The sequence below is a fragment of the Urocampus carinirostris genome, chromosome 10 (genome assembly GCF_059441175.1).
Source record: "Urocampus carinirostris isolate Australia breed hairy pipefish chromosome 10, RoL_Ucar_1.0, whole genome shotgun sequence".
NCBI classification, from domain to species: domain Eukaryota; kingdom Metazoa; phylum Chordata; class Actinopteri; order Syngnathiformes; family Syngnathidae; genus Urocampus; species Urocampus carinirostris.
The window spans coordinates 36,383,300-36,404,488 of NC_142358.1; the positions used below are offsets into that span (position 1 = coordinate 36,383,300).

Below are 21,189 nucleotides of genomic sequence, written 5' to 3' on the forward strand. Positions count from 1 at the left end.
GCTGTCATTTTGATGGATTGAAAATTTGGCCATAAACCACAGAGCCTGTCTTTTGTATCAAAATCTAAGTTAAACAAGACTGTACTGTACACATTTACATATTTTATATTTCTGAGTCTGCAGAGGTTACATTAACCGACAATTTTCCATCATTGACAGATTTTTCAGGAGGTGACACGAACATTTTCAGGCTGGCTGTCATTTTGATGGATTGAAAATTGGGCCATAAACCACAGCAGCAGTACATCCTTAAGAATCTAGCACTGCACTTGCAGAGAGGCAGATAAACAAAGAAGGACAATGACAGGTGGATAATAGAAAAAAGTCAGCGAGAGAGAAACCCAGCCTGTTCTGAATGTAGTAATTGCTTCTGATCGGGCTCAGACTCAAGTTTAGGATCTTCTCTCTGATTAGAATATTACTGAGTTAATTTTAATGTTATATTATTAAGTATATGTAAATATTACATTTCATTTAAACTCGTAATCTTGAAATACATATTAAATCATGGGTAAAAAAATCAATACTATTTTTAAAACATTAATAATTTGGATAAATTACACCTTTCGTTGAAAAAATCTGGAGTTCTCCCATTTGTTACTGCAGCATGAACAATGTCGGAGTTCATAAAGTACAAACTATTAAATAAATGAAGTCCCCAATCACAATTGTACCCCACTTCATCTTGACAAAAAAATTCAAAGGTTCTGTCTATATGTTTGGAGACTTTACTGTGGCTAAAGGTTCAAGCTGGCCAAACACTGCAAGCATCCAATTTCAAGCAAATCAAAAGTACAATTTTTAAGGGCATAACCCTGAATATGTCGTACCTCATCTGCATCGCCGTAGTCCACAGCGTCGGTTTGCACCGGCCAATTGAACCTGTCATCACGGCATCATTATAAATGCATATCGGATCAAGGCGGGAGTGAATTAGGGATGAGATAGTTTAGGAGACTCACTCGTTTTCATTTTGCCCTTTTTTAGATGAAAAAGCGCGTGAAAAGCAATGCCAGATGCAGCCGATCACAAAGATGACCGCCACCACGGCGCCCACCGACTTGAGGGCGATGTCCAGGATGTCCACGTCATCTACAGGGAAGGTACACACTTGATCAAAACACGATATTGTGAGATTATACAAAAAAATTATTCTTGGCCATTATCCGTGCCATCCGACCCTCTAATAGCACCCCCTGTTGGTGAAAAGTAGAAACTATATTTAATGAGATTATCCCTTTCACTTTAATAACGGTGCTTTTCTAGAGGAAAATTATTCTTCATCCCTAAATCACCATTGTGACTATAATAGATTTATTTTTGCATCTCATCATGGCAAGTAAGGTGAAAACGAAAGGGACACTGCCACCTTCTGCATAGAATGTGCAATTACAAAGGATTCTTGGAGAAAGGCTGTCAAATAGGCACATCTTCAATATTTTCTGATTAGTTTTTACACAATCCCACGAATTGTGGTATTGGTTTGCGGCTGTTGCAATGAAATAAGTCACAATAATATACAACTGCAAGAAATCCAAATAAATGTATCAATAGTAATAGAAAGCCGGAGTTATACGTGGCACATATTTTCTTTGACATGTTAAAACATCGGAAATATCTTAAAACGGTCAATGATTTACAGTGTTTTTGTAAGTAACAAAAGAAAGTATGTTTTAATTGCTTCTCTGACTTATTTAGCAAAATCAGCCTCAAATTGACCCTTTGTATACTGCTGTTAATTCAGATCTACTATGACGTAAACTGTATGTGACCCTCCCTATTTCATAAATATGTTAAGCCCTGTGTAATAATTAAAACTCGTTTGTGCGTGAACTCATAGGTTATCATACATTTTGTATGGCCCTAGGAGGGACTATTTGAAACCAAATTAGAACTTGTATTAAAAGATGCCGGTGTAACTAATGAAGGATGCATGATTACTTTTTTTCCTACCAATGTAATCCTGCTTCTTAAGACTGCTAGTCAAGTCAAGTCATGTTTATTTGTGACGCCCTTAATCACAAGGAGTCTCAAAGGGCCGCACAGACCACAGATTATTGCAAACTACAACTATTATTACATCTAAAACCTACAGGAGGGCAAGGAAAAACTCAAATACCTCAATATGTTAGACAAGTCAAGTCATGTTTATTTGTATACCCCTAATCACAAGGAGTCTCAAAGGACTACACAGACTATAGACCAATGGTTCCGAAAGTGGGCGGTACCACCCCCCTGGGGGCGGGAAAAGATCTGGGGGGGGCGGTAAGGAAGAAGGTGGCGGTAGGGGGCGGTAGTCCAAAGTCAAAATTGGAAGTTTGATTGTTTGTTTGATGATTTGTACGCAACATATTAGGGCTGCACGATTAATCAAAATCGAATCGACATTGCGATGTGACGTAGTGGGGTTGTGAAACAGCAAAGGACTGCATTTTTTTCAAGGTCTTGTCATGAGTGATGGAGCTTTGGCCAAACACAATTGTTACTCTTCGAGTTTTAAAATCGCTGACCAATTTGAGCCAAGCCAATAAACGCGATTCAAAGTTTGCGAGCACCACACTACGCCGTGTGAGCTCATTGAGTGTCATGGCGGACTCCGTAAACATAGTCCCAGAGTCAACAAACGAGAAGAAAACGAAGCTTGTGCCGAAGAAGGGCGGTACATCACTTGTTTGGACGTATTTTGGTTTTGACGAAGCGGACGTAGAACAGAAGGAAACGCCCGTTGCAGAATTTGCTTTCGCATAGTCAGTAGGTCCAGAGGAAACACAAGTCATTTGTACCAGCACCTTAAAAAGGAATTCACTGGGGAGCCAAGGGGGCGCCAGCCTGCAAAAGTTTGGGAACCATTGCCATAGACTATTATAACACCTTCCCCTGATCTGAAACCTACATGAGGGCAAGGAAAAACCTCAAAATGTTCGTCAAGTCAAATATTATTATATTGTATATATTTATATTATAATCAGGGTTGGGTAGGGTTACTTTAACTTGATTACTTTCAATTACTTTTGGATTACTCCAATAGCAAATATGCTAATAAAAGACAAAAGAAACTAAATATGAATAAAATGATGACTCACAACACGTGGTAAGCTTTCTCTCATGGCTTTGATCTCTTTGATCTCCGGCAAAACCAACATAAAATGCGACAGAAACAAAATGAAAATAAATAAATCCAAACAGCTTGCCAACATCATTTTTGCCGTTCCATGTATTCCGTTACTCCCTGCACAAAATGTAAATTTTATTCATATTTAGTTTCTTTTGTCTTTTATTAGCATATTTGGTATTGGAGTAATCCAAAAGTAATTGAAAGTAATCAAGTTAAAGTAACCCTACCCAACCCTGATTATAATATATATAATAATAAATATTACATTTCATTTTAACTCGTAATCTTGAAATACATATTAAATTATAGGTATAATATCAATACCATTTCTAAAACATTAATAATTTTGATAAATTACACCTTTCATCGAAAAAATCTGGAGTTCTCCAATTTGTTACTATGTTCGCGTGCTGCATTTGACCACTAGATGGAAGCATATTTCAACAAATACAATGCACCGAACACACTTTCCCGTGACCTACCAGTGATCCTGTGCCATCCATCAGTAGATCGCGATCTATGTAATGAGCACCCCTTACTCAGAATTAGTAGAAGTAGTCTCTATTAATTGACTATTATAGCGTGGCAAGTGATTAACTATCGGGTCATTTATTTGTCTTTCGGGCAATAATTGTGAGGTTATATTTGCCTGTTACAGTGTTCTCGTTTGTCCGCTTCCCTGCGTCCTAAACGCATTATTTTTGCTGGGGACGCATCGTGTCAAATCAACGTGCGTCCCCGGGAAGCAACTTTTTTGACACGAAATTGTCAATCATCGTTTTTTAACAAAGATTTACCGCACTCCAAACTTTTTGTCAGGCAGATCCGCCATTGTTGTTTTGGTCTCGCCGTTCGAGTTTTCGTCTGCACGCCTATCTCGAGTTCGAGTTGCGGGGTGAAAGTCCGTCTCTTTTTAGAGAACCGGCTTTTTCGGCTCAACTCATTAAAGAGCCGGCTCTCAAGCGGCTCACTTGCTTTGATGCATTATATTACGAATGATTATGTTGTATAAAGAAGTTAAGAAAAAAAGGAAGTATAAAAGGAGAAAATGAAAAAAAGACAGGTTTGTGGTGATCCCTTTTAATCAGTATATTACCAAAAATAATTTACTGCTACTACATAAATAAACATGTTTGAAAAAAAATAATATTTTTTTTGTATTTTGTAAGGGAAAATACGACAGTTTGTAAGGGCATGGAGCACACTAAATTTGGGGGACCCATAGATCTCTGTTGGGACCCATAGATTTTTGAGCATGCGAGTCCCCGGGACCCATCGCTTTTCACAGGTAAAATGAACACTGCCGTTATTAATTGGATATCTATGGGTCTGAGAACTACAAATTGCCTATAATAAATATACCCGATAACAAGGGTACAGCAGCTGCTCTACTTAGCAGGGACCTGGTGAATTATACATTCAGATTTAATAATCATATTCATCCTCCTTAGCGTTTGATTCTTCTAAATCCTTTCACATTATACGCTGTCCGAATCTTCAAGGACATTTTCATCGCACTAGTCAAAAAAGTGCCCGAGCAATCACACGTCACTCACAGACTTCCATCCACTGGGAGGCGCACTGGGCGTGGCCGGCGTCATTCTTAGCCTGGCAGTAGTACTCCCCCGCGTCCTCCTTCCTCACCCTGCGGAATTTCTGAGGGGGAAAGGTCAAGTCAGTCGAGTGACGCTAGGATGCGCAGTCGGCATAATGTAACAAAAAATGCGCGAGGGGACTGAAAAATGGTCGCTCTGCCGCTTTTCTTCTCATCAATAACGTTTCAGTTTAACGTGTACATGTTCGTAAAACAGCTTGTTGAACTTACACAGGGTTTGAAATCCTTGAAAATGCTTAAATTTGGTGTTTTTAAGGATTGAATGGGCTTGGATTTTGGGTGAAGTGCTTTTAAACGCTCAAATTGTTGCCATGTTTTACAACAACTTGACTTAAAAATGACGCCGACACTGCTCTCTGGTGGCTTCGCTTTTGCTTTTGAGTTTCTTCTTCCCTCGTGATTAACAGCATCTGGCATAAGTTTGTATGGCATGGTTACGGGTTGCGCCCAAGAGGATAGGTTTATGCTATACCTTAACATAGCACTTTGAAATGTGTATGAGTGCAAGGATTATGTAGGAATTATAGACATTTATTATGGGCCATGCAAAAAAATAGGGTAGCGTTTACCAGTGGTAAAATGTAATGGGAAGAACGTCTTGCTAATGAAAATGTAGGCTACGTATTACCATTTTTACCCCAAACCTATACGGAGAAAGATTTGTCTCAAAAAGTAAATATATTTGCGATTTACTCAAGATCTAAAAATTGTATAACAATACAAATTGACACATACGATTAAACACTATTTAAATTGCAGTTATTTTGGTGGCTCTGCATTTACATGATTCACACTAGATTTTTCTGGTACTGGAAAAACACAAAAACTGGTCTTGAAGGTCCTTAAAGAAGAATGGGACTATTTAATGAGATGTTCAAGACAATTCTACAACGTAATCGATGGTGACTTGTCGGTGTGTAAGGATTTTTTTTTGCTAAGAAGGAAAAATGGGCGACAACAACTACCCATTACACCCTGCACCGCGGACTTCAAAAGAAGTTAACCCTACAGAGTGAAGTCAGGACAAAAGGGGCTCGCTCATTCAGAAGAGCAGCAACATACACTGGTAGAGGGAGTGTGGACCCTCTTTTGTGCAATGGTATGCCCTAGCGGCAGTGAAGTCATGTGGTAATACAGTTCATTTGAGGTTACGCTACGATTCTCTGCCACGTTATCATTTTTACAGCTTATACACACAAAAATATACACCTGAGTTATCATTTTTCATTTTCTCCCGTTTAATTCTCCATAAATTGAAGTAGTCAGTTCACATTGATGATTGAAATCATAATTTGACTGTGTGTTCCCTTAACCACTAGGGTCGTAGTGGCACCATTTCCTGTGGTGTGTCTTGGGCAAGTAGAGCCTGGTGGCACCCATCCCCAGAAGTTATTTGTTAAAAAAACGTTTACAAAGCGCAGTACTTTTATTTGTTAATTAAATGTTTGTGCCTGTACATAGTATTTGTTCTTTGGTTTTAATGTATAAGAGACTACTGTGAATTTAGGACGACAGAGTCGTCTACGTCACGTGTTTTAGGATCATGTGACAATACAAGATTGCAATTACATAGATAAGCATTTACTACTGCGCCAAAAGAAAATGTGAGCCTTATATTTTGAGACGACAGTGGCAGGGCTGTCCTACTTTGGAGAATAGTGCCAGATTGCAACACAGACATGTCTTTTTGTGTTGTTGTCATTAGTGGTTGCCGCGTTAATGGAACAAATTGCATTCGCTTCTCATCGCTCTTTGAGGATTAAATTATATTTTATCAACATGATATTGACGCCGATGATACACAAAGAGAAGTGTAGTGTTTTTGATAGGTAACTTCCAATGCTGTTCAATTTGCATGTGTAAATTGAGGACTGGATTTGCTAGTGAAAAAGTGATTATATCTAGTATGTTCTAAATATTGAATAAAGTACTGTCAACTCCTGTTTTGCATTACATAAATCATTTTGGCAAAAATGTTTCTCTCGAAGGGCATCAGAAATGTTGCCAGACATCACATTTGTTGTCGTACCAGGCTGCCGGTGTCGGGGTTGATGGTATATGTGGCGTTGATGAACTTGGGGGTGTTCTTGGGGTCTTGGGGAAGCTCCTCATTATTCTGGAACCAGCGGTAGACGGGTGTCGGGAATCCTTCGTTCTCCAAACAGCGGAGCTCTGTCGTCGTGCCCACCGTAACCGCTTCGGGGACGCTGCATCGGGGCACCACTGGTTTCACTGGGCACAACAAGGATGTTTGCTTTTCGTTAGTCTTGAGGACGGATTTTTTTAAAACAGTTTCTTGAAGGGACGGTGTGTGTTAGTTGACCACTAGGTGTCGCTGTATGGTGGAGTGCAGTCGAAAATGAGCGACAAAAAGCACAAGGAAACACACTACGGAGAATCAAAGTGACCAAACTGCATCATTTTTCTTCCCATTTTTTTTTAGCTAAGCAAGGTTTTTTGAGTAGCAGCAAGGTGGGGGGCAATTATCTCAGCTCCCTTCCGGTCAGGATCATGTTATATAATGAATGCAAACTTACAACCTTCGAGTATTCAAAAAAATATACGTTTATATGATAGTTGATGTATTTTTGCAGATTTTTAAAAAAATAAGTATGTTTTTTTTAAATGATTGAAAGATTTTTTTGCAAATAGGTGATAAAAACTACACACGATCCCTTTAAATGGACCACATTTATATAGCGCTTTTCAAGTCAATGAAGACCTCCCAAAGCGCTTTACAACATGCTTCACACTTACCCACTCACACACACTCACACCGATTGCAGCGTCAGCCATGCAAGGCAACTACCTGCTTATCGGGGGCATTAGAGATTCAGTGACTTTCCCGAAGATACTTCAACATATAACAAGGAGGAGCCTGGAATCGAACGTGAGCTACTGCCGCCCCGATAATATTTATGAAAACAAAAATGAGCGTCAGGCTATTCCAGAGTAGAGCAAGTGATAAGTATCCCCACCTAAAATGATGACAAAAACTTGGCTAGGGATTGTGCAGAAGATTTTATTCTGTTATATGTTGTACTTCCCAAAATTAAGTTAATGCTCTACAGACACTGGGCAAGGAGGAACAATTTAGTGGATGCCGTAAATTCACCAAAGAACCTTGGCAGAGTCGACACTCGGGCCGATAGCTGAACTCGAATGAATTACGTACATGCATTGTGTAATATTTATACTGTATTTTCTGGGGCTAAAGGCACAGTATGGTAGAAATTCAAACTGCGCCTTACAGACCGGAAATTGGGCGGATAAAATTGGAAATGCATGATCACAACAAAATGCTTCTACATACAATACCATTTATGAATGAATCAATTCATTCGTTCCAGTCTGATTAATCATCAGGTAACGGCAGAGTTGTTTCCCTCAATGTGATTTTGAACTCTGATCCCAAACAGAACAGTATCACAGTATACTTTTTTTATTTTATTTTTTTCCTACTACTGTATTTTTTCGAGTACAGTGGAACCTCGGTTCTCGACCATAATCCGTTCCATTTCTTTGTACGAAAACCGATTTGTACGATCACCGGAGTCGTTTTTTCCCATTAAAAGTAATGTAAAATTGTTTTAATCCGTTCCAACACCCTAAATGTTTACCACGAAAGTAAACATGAAGCTAACCCAGGCTAATCGTACTTTCGCGTTAGCGTAATCTTCTGTACGAAAGATCACGCTAACATGAACGTGTAAAAATAAAAAAATCAGGTAGTTTACACCTCATTTAGCACCCGGGTCCCCACAACAAGTGGTGAGCAGTTAAAGGATAAAGAAAAGAATTATGAGTAGGATTTCTTACCTTGGCGGTTGTCTGCAGAAGCCATGCTGTATTCCTGAAAGAAGGGAAACTCGCACACCTTCTTCATATTTTGCTATTATTTCTTTCTTAAATGCAATAGTTGTACGCACTACTCCTCTTTTTTCACCTGTAGCAACTTTGCTGCTTGCACCAACCTTTTTCCGAGGCATAATTAGAAGTGAAAACACTCCCTTCACCGCTTTTCAAAAACGAAAGCAGAGAAGGAGTGCGCATTGCCGTGACAACAATTCTTCACGAGGGGTGGGGCCAATCTACACTCGTACGCCGCTCAGCATCGCCCTTAGCGTACCGGCGTTCGAACTCCGATTTTTTGAACGAAAAGCGTAGCAAGAATTTCTCTAAATTTTGGGTCGAGAACCAATTTGTTCGAACTGAGAGGCGTTCGAAAACCGAGGTTCCACTGTATAACAAGAAGTAGGTGCACCCATACTTTTATTTTTATTAAAATCGGTTTAAAACTGTGTTTCACTTTTCTCAGCTCAAACTAAACCAATGCCCCCCTACTATTTAAGGACCACTGAACTGGAATTAAAAGTGACAAACCATGTTGAAAAGTGCTGCTATTAGTGAAATAACTTATTGACAATATAAACTATGTAAAAAAACAATAAAAAATGTAAAATGTAGTTATTCAACATCCTTTATTGTCGCCGGCGACTTTAATCGGGCATGTTTATGGACTGTACTTCCCAAATCCATTCAATACGTGGACTGAGCAATTCGGGAAAAAACACTGGACTGTGTGTACTGTAAGATCAAACATCCAGTTGGATCCACCATTTCTGTTTGTCCCTACCCCCCCTAATGAGATAAAATCAAATGATTTTTCTCGAGTCATCTATATCACTGGTCTAGTGGTTAGGATTCAGTGCTAGTGTGTAAGGGAAATCAAAGCCGTAATCGAAAGAAGCAGGGATGGCTTTGTAGCGTACTATGAACTGACTGATAATGGATAACGGATAATGGATAATTAACAAAGAAAATAGTACAATAACCCACAAAAATCCCCCCACTATTGTGACCCAGGTTCAATTCCTGTTGCACCCAATGTTTTGCGATTATGGACAGCAATATTTTTCGACTGATCAATCATTGCACGAATACGGTAATATGTGTAAGGGAAATTAGAGTCCGATTATAGTTTGAATGTGCCTTTGTATGATATTATCCTCAAAAGTGGCTTTATGAAGCCAAAGATTATATGCAGGTGTTGTTTGTATTCTTGCAACAATTGTATCCTCTTGGGGCCGGCTGACTATATATCAAAAAGGCCTTCATGTTTAGAGCCAGCAACCTCGCTCGAGAGCTTGCCTTCCCACATTCCAAACCCGCTCGAGAGCTTGCCTCCCTACAATTACAGAGATGCATTGTGTTTCAAAGTTTCCCTATCCTTATTGCTCATTTATTTTACTCACACGCCATCTGGCGACCAACATTATACACTGCATTTAAACATGTGATTCCTGTCTAAACCATTTTAGTTTCCTGTGTTCATATGATCTCGTTAAACCAATTAGATGTGTTGTTTCATTCTTGTGTTTTCCAATAAATGAGCCTCTGATTTATTTCTTATCCGATCAGCTAAGCACGCGCCTCCGATGGAAGGGCTATCAAAAACCTAAATCACCGACTCGGAGTGTGTTCTTTTCTTCATTCTAATACAATCTTAAGTAAAACCTCGTGTTAACACGCACCCAAAATTTGAGTACTTTTCTAGGGCAAAAAAGACATGTTATAGACGGGTAAATTTGGTAATGGTTGCTTTACAATTTTAAATATATTATTTAAATTCTAACATTTTCATTTGCCAAGCTGTATAAAACAGATTGACAAGCCACATGTGACCTTAAAAGATGCATAATAGCCACGTTATAGTGTCAAAATTTGGTGAAATCCAGCCGGTACAATCAACGAAGAAATGCCCGTGTTAAATTTCACACACCTCTCACTGCAAGACTAATGAGAATCTCATCAAAGTCTCTCTGATCGTCGATGGCGGCCACTTCGCAGCGATACTCGGCCGTATCCGCCCGGGTCGCGTTGAAGATCAGAATGTTGGCCGGCTCTCTGAGCTGTGCCCTGTTTTCCAAGTCCCCTTTTCAAAAGAGAGAAGAAGAAAAAGAAACAACTTACAATGGCTGATTGAAATCCGCAGCACGACTTGGGTCAGGTCAGGAACGGAATTCAAAGCCGAGTGCTCTCAAAGCGCCGTTTATTCCCCTTAGTCGGTTGTGTCAATTTACCGGCAATCTTTCTCTGGAAGTAAACATAACTCGGGATGCCGTTCCTAATCTTCTTCCACTCAATCCTCGGGTTGTTGGTGGATATGGATTCTATTAAGCAGGTCAGCTCCACGGCTGCAGAGAGGAAAGGAGAGGATGAAATGCGATGCAAATTTGAATGAGAGGGGCCTTGAGATGTGGCAACTTACGCTCAAACTCATTCGCCCACACGATTTTGTCCGTTGTTCGGAGGATTACCGCGAGCGACGACGGGACGTGCCCTGTGGAAAATATAGAAGAAGAAAAAAAAGACTTAAAGCTGAGTCACCCTGATGAAGTTTTCATTAGCAGACATTAGCAGCTGGGCAACTCGCCTTATAAACAACGGATTATCATGGCAAACACACACATACGAGCGCTCTCTGAAGAGGGTATTTAATGCTTCCCATTTCTATCCAAGAAGATTAACCCAAAACAGAAGCTGCTGGTGTCCTTCAACAGAGCCAAAGAGGAGAGCATACTGGAGTTATGGTGTGGTATGCTGGGAGCACAACAACAGATAGGATATGCTTACATAGAGTCATAAACACACCCAGGAAATCATTGGCTGCTCCCTGCCCAGTCTGGAGAAGTTACCGGCCAATAAACTGCAGCAGAGCCAAAAACATTATGAAGGACTCCTTTCAACTTGGACCAGCTGCCTACTGGCAGACGCTTCCGATCCCTCAAACCAGGGGTGTCAAAATCAAACAGATAGGGCAGAAACAAATTTGACTACAATCTGAGGGCCGGACTGATGGAATGTTATCAATTTTTCAAATGTCATATTTCTGATTACATCTAAAACAAAAGAAAGTCTCTTGTTCATTTCTAACAAAAGTTACTTTTTTAGATAAATACAGAGATCCCACGTTTTTTTACGGTTATTGGGGACCAGGGCCACAAGGAGGCGTAACACCTTCAATATAGTTCCCAAGGGGAAAACTTACCTCGAGATTATGAGTATACAAAAACAGAACCTCAGATCAACAAATAATAACACACAATACATTCTTGCAGGGGCAGCACGGCGGCGCAGCGGTTAGCGCTTGTGCGGCACAGTTCATGTCATGGGAACCCGTCGTGGGTTCAAATCCAGCTCCGGACTTCCTGTGCGGAGTTTGTATGTTCTCCCCGTGCTTGCGTGGGTTTCCTCCGGGGACTCCGGTTTCCTCCCACATTCCAAAAACATGCATTTCAGGTGAATTGGCTGATCTAATTTGTCCCTAGGTGTGAATGAGCGAATGAGTTGTCTGTCCCTGTGTGCCCTGCGATTGGCTGGCAACCAGTTCAGGGTGTCCCCTGCCTACTGCCCGGAGATGGCTGGGATGTTTCCACACTAAAAAGGCAAATAACAAACAAATAAGAACAAATAATGAAGTGGGTTACCCTGCTACTGAGCTCCCTTCATCATCGTCGGTGACCCTACGTTTTGGTTTTGATTGCCGCCTCACCATCGTGGCGCTCCCGTGCCATATTACTTTTGCAAACCTTGCAAGTGACACACTTTTTTGCTTTATGAAATGTGGAGTGCTTCCACACTTTTGCAGACTTCAGTTCAAACTGTTTTCTCCGTGTACGCCATGTTTTATGAGTTGAATTTACCGCAGCTCTTCAAAACAGCGCCTTATTAGTTCGCATTACACTGCGCTCAGTTATGCTCGCGGACTCGCTCTGCGTGTGAAGTCACTGGCTCTGTGGTACGACGAATTTATGAAGTGATTCATTGCCAATTTGTTTCAGCTATGATTGTCATAATACAAAATTAATATGAAAATGGTCGTAAACATGTGCAGCTTCAGGTAGGAACGAGGAGCCACCACATACACGTCCACCTCTGTGGGGTCCAGGGATTTATCAAACCTGAATCTCACGCGGAAATCTGAACGCTTGGACCCTTGCCACAATGTCATGGACATTGTGTGAGTCAGCACCAAACGGCTGGCTAGTTGCGTGCTAGCGTCTGGTGTTAGCCTTGCCAAACTAGGCCGGATCTGCAGCCAGGCTATTGCTTTGCCTTTCAACGCTGCCTCAGAAGCACCGCTGGTCATCAGCATTTCTTTACATTCTTCTGACTTTCCTTAGAGTCCGATTTAAATGATGAACTTCTTTACAATGTAATGAGCCGCTAAAAGCTAGCAGCCGCTATCCTTTCTAGTCTGTTTTGATTCCGAGACGTTGACTGCGCTTGCCGAAACCGGCACACCAGCCTATCAAAGTTGTGCGCACAGACAGTCACACCCACCCAACACAGAGCACCCTCCTTACTCTGTCCGCCCTGTCTATCGTAACACAATGTACGATCCGAAATATCAATGACAGTAGAGACGATACAATTCAACTGAAAATTCGCAAAGGAGTGAACCAGTGATAACCGAAGCACGAACTAGTGAGGGGTTTTTGTGTAAAAAACAAATGCTACCTCCTGCCACTAGTGGGCAGCAAAGGTGTAAAAGAGCCCACATCCAGTCGGGTTTCATGTTAAAGACAGTCTTGTGCAGTATTTTCTCAGTAGTTTTGACGGCAGTAGCTCAGGAGGTAGAGCGCTCGTCTTGGGATCAAGGGATCCCAGTTCGAATCCCGGCTCGTCTGTGTTACATGTCGAAGTGTCCTTGGGTAAGACACTGAACCCCTAATACCCCCAATAAGCAGGTTAGTGCCTTACATGGCAGCAAGGCCGCTATTGGGAAATGTGGAGCACATTGTAAAGCGCTTTGGGAAGTCATTGACTTGAAAAGCGCTGTACAAATGCAGATCATTTCATTTCATTTCATACCCTAGCCTGATTGGGTAGCATCATTTTGAGAGAGATTGTCAGTCCGCCACCTATTGAGGATACATTGTGATTTTGTGTTTTATCACCTTTTTTGCCAATAGCAACGGGTGCCAAGAAAATAGCGATGAGGGGAATGAAAAGAGAGAGAAATAATCGAGTTTGGAAGAAAGTTTTTATGTAATACAAGACTAGTGTCATGTCCAGCATGGTCGCCGTGGCGACCGGCTGGCCCCGCCCCCTTGGCACCGGCTGTAGCAGATTTTCTAATTTGCGTGTGTGCTTCTTAAGGGCGGGTTTTGGGGATTGCCGGTTGCGGGTTCATTCTGTCACGGGCCCGGACCAGATCGGAGCCAGGAGGCAGGAAGGGTGAACTCATTCGCGTTAACGATCAGTTACTTTTATTAAGGAAACAAAAGTCGTCCAACACTCAGGGACAAAAACAAAAACAGGCTTACAGGCAAACAGGAACTCAGACTAGGAATACTCACAAAACAGGCTTTTACTCAGAACGGGCAAGTACAGGTTTCCTCAAGTCAAACAGAACAGAATAATGCAAAGTAATGCAATGAACCCGCAACCGGCAATCCCCAAAACCCGCCCTTAAGAAGCACACACGCAAATTAGAAAATCTGCTACAGCCGGTGCCAAGGGGGCGGGGCCAGCCGGTCGCCACGGTGACCATGCTGGACATGACAACTAGTGGATGAGTGTCTGCTATCGAACCACTGTTCAAATGTACAATTTTGGAATAGTTTTATATTTTTATCTTTATTGTGTTTAATCTATTTTTTGTCTACACATTTAAATCATCATTGTTGTTTAGTTACACATTTTATTCATGGGGTATTTTGGAATGCCTAGCAACGCATAATTACTATTACTGCATATGAGAAAAATGTTTCGGTTCTCAAACCGTTCGAGTACAACATGGGTTACACACCAATCCCGATAAGGGTTACGGTCGAGTACGGAGGTATCACTAAATTATTCTTATGTTTTATTTTTCCTTTTAAGTCTTTTACTACACGTTTATCCTGTTGTGCCAAATCTAATCTCATTGTGAATGATGTACACTACATCGTAATCAATGACAATAAAGACAACTCTAATTCTAATTCCTATCACCTCCCATAATAGCGCTTAATTGGATAATAACGAAGCCGGCGGCGGGTCGACGGGGAGGATGCTCCCCGTGTTCAATCGGCGCTCATAAAAACATAACGCCACGGTACCGGAACCATAAATATCACGGCGGCGACGGCGTTTTATTGTTCTGGCGTTTCTCCAGACGAAGGCGGGGGTTAGAGTGCTGACTTTGAGTTTTACGGGTACATCCGTTGGTCAATTTATTAGCTACGGCGCTCGCAAGCACAATCGAGGGAGCGATATCGAAATGCGGTCACCTTATTTAGCCTCGGGAGAGGAGCAAAGCTGGAGGAGTCGCTCTTAGGATGATGCATGGCGCAATTACATAAGCATAACCGCTATTTGTACATGTAGCGAAAGCGCCTGATGTTGCATTGCTGTCGAGTAGGCAGGTCAATATGTCCGCATTTCTAGCTTGCGCTCATCATGAATAATATCAAAATTTAAGCAATATGATTCAGAAATAGGGCAGCACGGCGGCGCAGTGGTTAACGCTTGTGCGGCACAGAACCTCCTGCGTGGGTTCAAATCCAGCTCCAGACTTCCTGTGCGGAGTTTGTATGTTCTCCCCGTGCTTGCGTGGGTTTCCTCGGTGCACTCCGGTTTCCTCCCACATTCCAAAAACATACATTTCAGGTGAATTTGCCGGTCCAAATTGTCCCTAGGTGTGAATGAGCGAGTGAGTTGTCTGTCCCCGTGTGCCCTGCGATTGGCTGGCAACCAGTTCAGGGTGTCCCCTGCCCACTGCCCGATGATGGCTGGGATGGGCTCCAGCACCCCCGCGACCCTACTGAGGATAAGTGGTACGGCTAATGAGAGAGAGAGAGAGAGAGAGAGAGAGAGAGAGAGAGAGAGAGAGAGAGAGAGAGAGAGATTCAGAAATAGAAATTGTGCATCCAGAATTGTGTTTCTTTCATTTTCGAGCAACAGTTCACTCTCTCCCCAAACAATTCTTTCCCTATCAATGAGTTTAAATATTTTTCCTACTAAAATCTTTTTGAAATTGGCAGCTAGATATGTTTTCCATTTGGTAGAAAATTAAATATGAAACATTGAATATAAGCAACAATTTTTTGTAAAAACAAATAATTCTTAGAAAAAGCAAAACTCTTTATCATCTTGTTAGGAATTTAATATTAAAATGTACCGTTTACCAAATTGTTCGAATTAGTTATCTGACTCCGATAACCAAACACAACCTACATGAACAAGAGACCGGCATTTCCACACAGGGGCAGATTTAATTTCTTAAACAATTTAACTAAGTGAACTCCATCGAATATGGCCGAATTAGTGTCGCTCAAGTCTCTGTCAAGCCTCCTCTCTCTCTTTCTCCCGCTTCTCTTCTTTCGGCCCATGTTTTTCCGCAAGCTGGTGTGCCGGCTCCTCCCATGGGCGTGCCAGGGGAGCCCCCACGTAGGCTCCACCACCTCGCCTTGATGTCTGGAAAACTCATAACAGCAGAGCGTTTATCAAAACAATGCCAGCCCTCCTCCGTCATCAGGGCCTTTTCTGCGTCTGGATGCGCTGATTATCTTATCAGTCTTACGTCAGCTACCGCCACTCCTGTGAACAATATTGCGTACCAGGCCAGGGTGCCCTGAACCTTTACTGCTCATTGAACTTAAGCCTACTCTGTGAAAATCTTCATCGCACTCAATAAATGTAACTTGTATTCAATCGTATAAAATCTTTTATACTACAATGTATAAAATCCTTCAATCTGAAGTGAACAAATTGCAACAAATACATTCCCCCTATCCTTTTCCAGCCAACGACCACAGCCAAAAAAGAAGGAACCCCGACTCAAAATTCGTTCCACAAGACCTTTACTTTTCCCTTTTTTCGAAAGCACATACAAGCGCACGCTACAAATGGACTTACACACAATAATGTTTTCTTTGTTTACGGGAAGTGACTACACTCTGTATAATTAAAATTTGAATTCCCAAATAGGTAATTTGTAGTCAACATATTAATAATTTGCCGGTGTGTGCTGCCATGATTCATGGTATAGATTTATTTCATTGCGTGTCCAAAGTCATCTATTAATTAACCAATTGGAGAACTTTATTTTGAAAAGCTGTCAGGTTTAACCCAACAGATGTACAAAACCTATATACAAAAAAGACACAGAGAATCGTGAGTATAACTTACTTGCAAGTGAGAAATATCCATAGTCTACCCATTGGCAGTCTACTGGATACTCTGAAAATGTATATTTCGTCCTTGCCTTTTATTGTATTAGGAACGCCCTAATTTACATGTTTCTCTGCTAAAGGGAAGGGGAGTGACAGAAAACAGTTTCAGATCTGTTTTCACAAAAACATCTTATTGTATCAACACCTGTTTAAACTTACAACAACGTTTATTTATAGCAAACAAAAACTAGGTGGGCCTGCGGTCAGACAGGTTCCTTATCTGGCCGCAAATAAGGTGTTATCCTGTTTCCTCCTTCTTCAAACACAAGCAAGAAAGGCGTATTGTATGCAAAGAAGCTTGTGCAATAGTAGAATAACATCTTTAGAGTTTAAATCCATCATTTCCCTCCTGTTTATTCACTTTGCACTATTTCTCTTTGTCATCCAATAACTTCTTCTCTCGATTTTCAGTTACAGAATCATGTTATAGTACTCATGTTACACTTAGAGGTTAAACTTTGTCGTCTGATTCACCGTAGTCAAAAACTTCTGAAAAAAGATCTGGAAAATGTCAGAAAGTGGCATTTGCCAGCCCAAAAAGGTCCCGGCGACGACGATCTTGAGGTCTTTGCAAAAAATGGCGTTGTGAAGGAAGTTCTCAAAGAGCTTGAGAAAGACGCGGTCATCCTTCTCCCGGTCCTTCTCCTCTGGGGTCTTTGGGCAAACGCAGCAAGGACCCTTCTTGGCCCCGGACAATTCTGACTTGGTGGGCTTGCTGATCTCCTCCATGTCGCTAAATCCCGTGGCAGGCATCCGGATCGGGATCTTCAGCTCTTTGGAGTAGTAATTGTGCAGGTATAGCTCTCTGTGTCCTGGCTGCCGCTGCCATCTGACGAGGTAGTAGGTTAGGTTGCCGTTGGGAAAAAGAGGCGGCGACCATTTGACCAGCAGTTTCATGGATGAATTTGCGTAGGCACGGGGTTCTTTGGGCACGGTCGGCAATGACAGACGAGTTCGAATTCAAATAATGTCACTCTTTGCACCAGGAATGTGCTTGTCCTCCACCCACAGGGTAATGGCCTTGACAAAAATGGCATACTGGGTCCAGGGTTTGAGGTGGTGAATGGCGACTTTGGGGTCCGTATTATTATCCTTCGGAAGATCCACGTCCACCATGTGCCAGCTGTTGGAACCGCAGCCGTCCTGGCCGTCGAATTCGGTGATGTTCTGAGAAGGGGCCTCCTTGTAGTAGACCATAAAGCTGATAAGGCCTTTGTAATCCCGTGGATGGTAGCGCTCCCACATCAGGCGGATGGCATAGCTGGACGTGCTGTTGGACAAAATCCTGAGGACGTGGCTCACACAACTGGCTCTTTCGCCGTTATTGCGAAAGTCGCCTTCCTGGGCCTTTTCCGTGACGCTGGTTTTCTCCCACATGGTGTGGATCTCGGACATGCAGAGTTTGGGATTGAGGCGGAAGAAGAGGCGTTCCGCACGGATGGTTAGGTTGTGCTGAGTCCAGTCCCAGAGGTTGTGAAGGTGCTGGATGTTGATGTCCAGATTGCCGGTGATGACGGTGCAGTCCTTGAGGGACTGAGCGGCGTTCACCGAGTCGATGACGGAGGTGGAGCAGATTTTGTCGCATAGGCCGTTGCAGGCGCTGCACAGCATCCGATTACTCTCGTTGGTGCGGACCCGGAGGGGCAGTCGGGCATGCACTCGCCCTCGTGGATGACGAAGTGAACGTCGCTGGGCAGGTGAACTTGTGAGCAAAGGTCCATGGTGATGCAGCGCCAGCCCTCGAACTTGAAAGTGCGGGGCAGGCAGTCGGGCACGCAGCGGCCTTCGTGGTAATAATGCAGGCAGGCGGCGCATGCCGTGTCGCTGTTTGCGTGCGTGCAGCTGCCCAGACATTCGCGGTGGCAGCATTCGCCTTTTTCGGTGCAGGCGTGCTTGCAACGGCTGGGACACATTAATCGTTGTCCATTCGCAGCAGCTCCACCAGGATGGAAAGTCTTTTTTCCTTCCACACTGCAGCACGGTTGTATGCCGCAAACTTCCAGTGAGAAGTTTCGAAGTGACCCTGCAGCACCCTCCAGAGTTGCAGGGTTGGAGCTCTCAGCAAGGAGTGTCAAATATGGCTTCACCACTGCCGGGTGCAAAAGCATCTCAGCGCCCGTGGGGCTCTTGGAGAAACCTGGGGAACGCCATCCCAGTTGTCTTCCTGAGAGTCCTTTTACTTTTTCTTCTTCTCTTTTGCACATTAAGGTTTTCTTCAAATAACAATAAAAACGTTGCTATAATTGCTACTACCAATTCGCCTACCGCTACCATTCTACCTGTTAGCATTCTACCTGCAGATCTGCAATTCCTCCTAACACTTCCAGAGTTGTGGACAATCTTCACTGGTTTGAGACGACTGCAAACTATAATTGCAGCCCCCTTTGTAGCCAGACTGCCTCTGAAAGTTTTGTTGAGGAATAACAGCTCTCCAGTAGTTACCACAGTGCTATTACAATGACGCAACTAAGAACAATCAAAGCGTATGCTAAAATAGAAACATTGAAACAGTTATTTTATTCATGCTTAATTACTTTCTTACAGTGTGTCAAATGAGCTCATGTGTTTTTCTGCAATCTTTACTGCTTTTTATCAGGACCCAATCACCTGGTTCAACTAATTGGCTTTCCTATGGAGACATAAAAATTGTATCATCGTTATCATTACGATCCGCCAGTTGCTTCTGGTGCTGCAATATTTTTCTCATGTAATCAACCAGAGTACTTTCATCATCAGTTTCCCACATATTTTTTAAAGAATGGTAATTCACCAAATATTACTTCATATGGTGTTCTCTATCTTTGGAAACTCTCTTTGGTCTTAGATTACCCTGAGCATTGTGCTTTGCACATATCAAACATGTACTACAATTTTTTATTTTATCATTATTTTTTTTATAGGAGTTAAAACCATAGGTTATCAATATCTGGTTTATCAATCCTACTATATCCCTCCTGTTGAGACATATCTTCCCTTGTCTCAATATTTCTGCCCATTTGTATAGATTTTTTTTAGTAGGATTGGTTTATCTTCTTGTCATTTACAGATTCAATCTTTTAGGTGTGCTCCTTTTCTTTTCCAGAGTTCTTGCTCTGGTTTAGGCGATTGTTGTTGCATTTCTTGTAGTATTTTGTTTTTTTTTTTTAAGGCATTTTCTGTTAGACTTAGAACTGTTATTTCTCATTGTGCAGCTTGTTTTGCTATTTTATCTGCAAATGCATTGCCCTTTGAAACTGGGTTTGTTTCTGGTGTGTGGGCCACGCATTTACATATAGCTAACTGTTTTGGCAGCTGCACTGCTTGTAATAGTTCTGTTAGCAGTTTTGCATGTGTCACTGGTTTTCCTGTTGATGTTATCATACCTCTATTTTTCCAGTGTTGTGCAAACGTGTGAGTTGTTGCATAGGCATACTGGCTATCTGTGTATATTGTTACTATCTTATCTTTCATAAGTTTGCAGGCTTCTGAAAGGATCAGCTTGAGCTGAACAATGTTGAGTTAATGCTTCTGCCTTTAATACTTTATCATGTGTTACTACAGCATAGCCTGTCCTCCATTTTCCTGTTTCATCTTTCTTTTCTACGAAACAATACTTTGTCTGTTATTTTAGCCTCTTTTTCTTTTTGTTCACGTTCTGTTTCCTTTTTTCTTTTAGTTAAATGGAAACATTATTATTTTTTTTTTCCATGCAAATATACATTTTTTTAAAATTTTCATGATCTGTCTCAAGATAATTAATCTGCTATTTTTAAATATCTATGATCCTACCTATTCAGGCTCAATCAGTTTCTCGTTATCTTTTAAAAAACACTCCTTCCATAGAAATTGTTTCTTTTTAACTATAAGTCAGCATTGGTTACGTATTTATCAATCATTTGTTAATTGTAACATGCTTATACTTAAAAATTAAGCGTGGCTTATTTCACCTTCTCTTGAAAGACTTTTTATCAGTTGTCCTCCTAGGGGATATTGTCCTTAGCGCTAATCTCATCAAAATTCCAAACTATCACACTGCCTAAATATCAAAAATCTCAAAAATGCCAAATGGAACTCAACGTCAAATCTTTTTTTTTAATTGTCATTTCCTCTCTCTTCAATCATAATCAACTATCTTTTCTCATTGATTCAATATAAAACAACATATACTTGTCACTAATAAATTGCCTTATCAACTCGCTTTGTATTATATTATATTATTATCATAATCTTCGGTTTGCAATAGTCTTTTCTCTTTG

The 21,189-nt window shown here is 41.6% G+C and overlaps 1 protein-coding gene across 1 annotated transcript in view; it reads right to left on the reverse strand.

Annotated features, from left to right (window-relative positions):
- jam3a (junctional adhesion molecule 3a) overlaps nt 1–21,189 on the reverse strand; it is a 48,453-nt gene that overhangs the window by 1,954 nt on the left and 25,310 nt on the right. The window contains exons 2-8 of the mRNA XM_088346320.1: nt 11,002–11,073; nt 10,814–10,927; nt 10,513–10,665; nt 6,760–6,962; nt 4,672–4,771; nt 963–1,092; nt 831–882 (exon numbers count right to left, since the gene is read on the reverse strand). Of these exons, the coding sequence (XP_088202446.1) occupies nt 831–882; nt 963–1,092; nt 4,672–4,771; nt 6,760–6,962; nt 10,513–10,665; nt 10,814–10,927; nt 11,002–11,073 (824 nt within the window). The remainder of the gene's footprint in view (nt 1–830; nt 883–962; nt 1,093–4,671; nt 4,772–6,759; nt 6,963–10,512; nt 10,666–10,813; nt 10,928–11,001; nt 11,074–21,189) is intronic.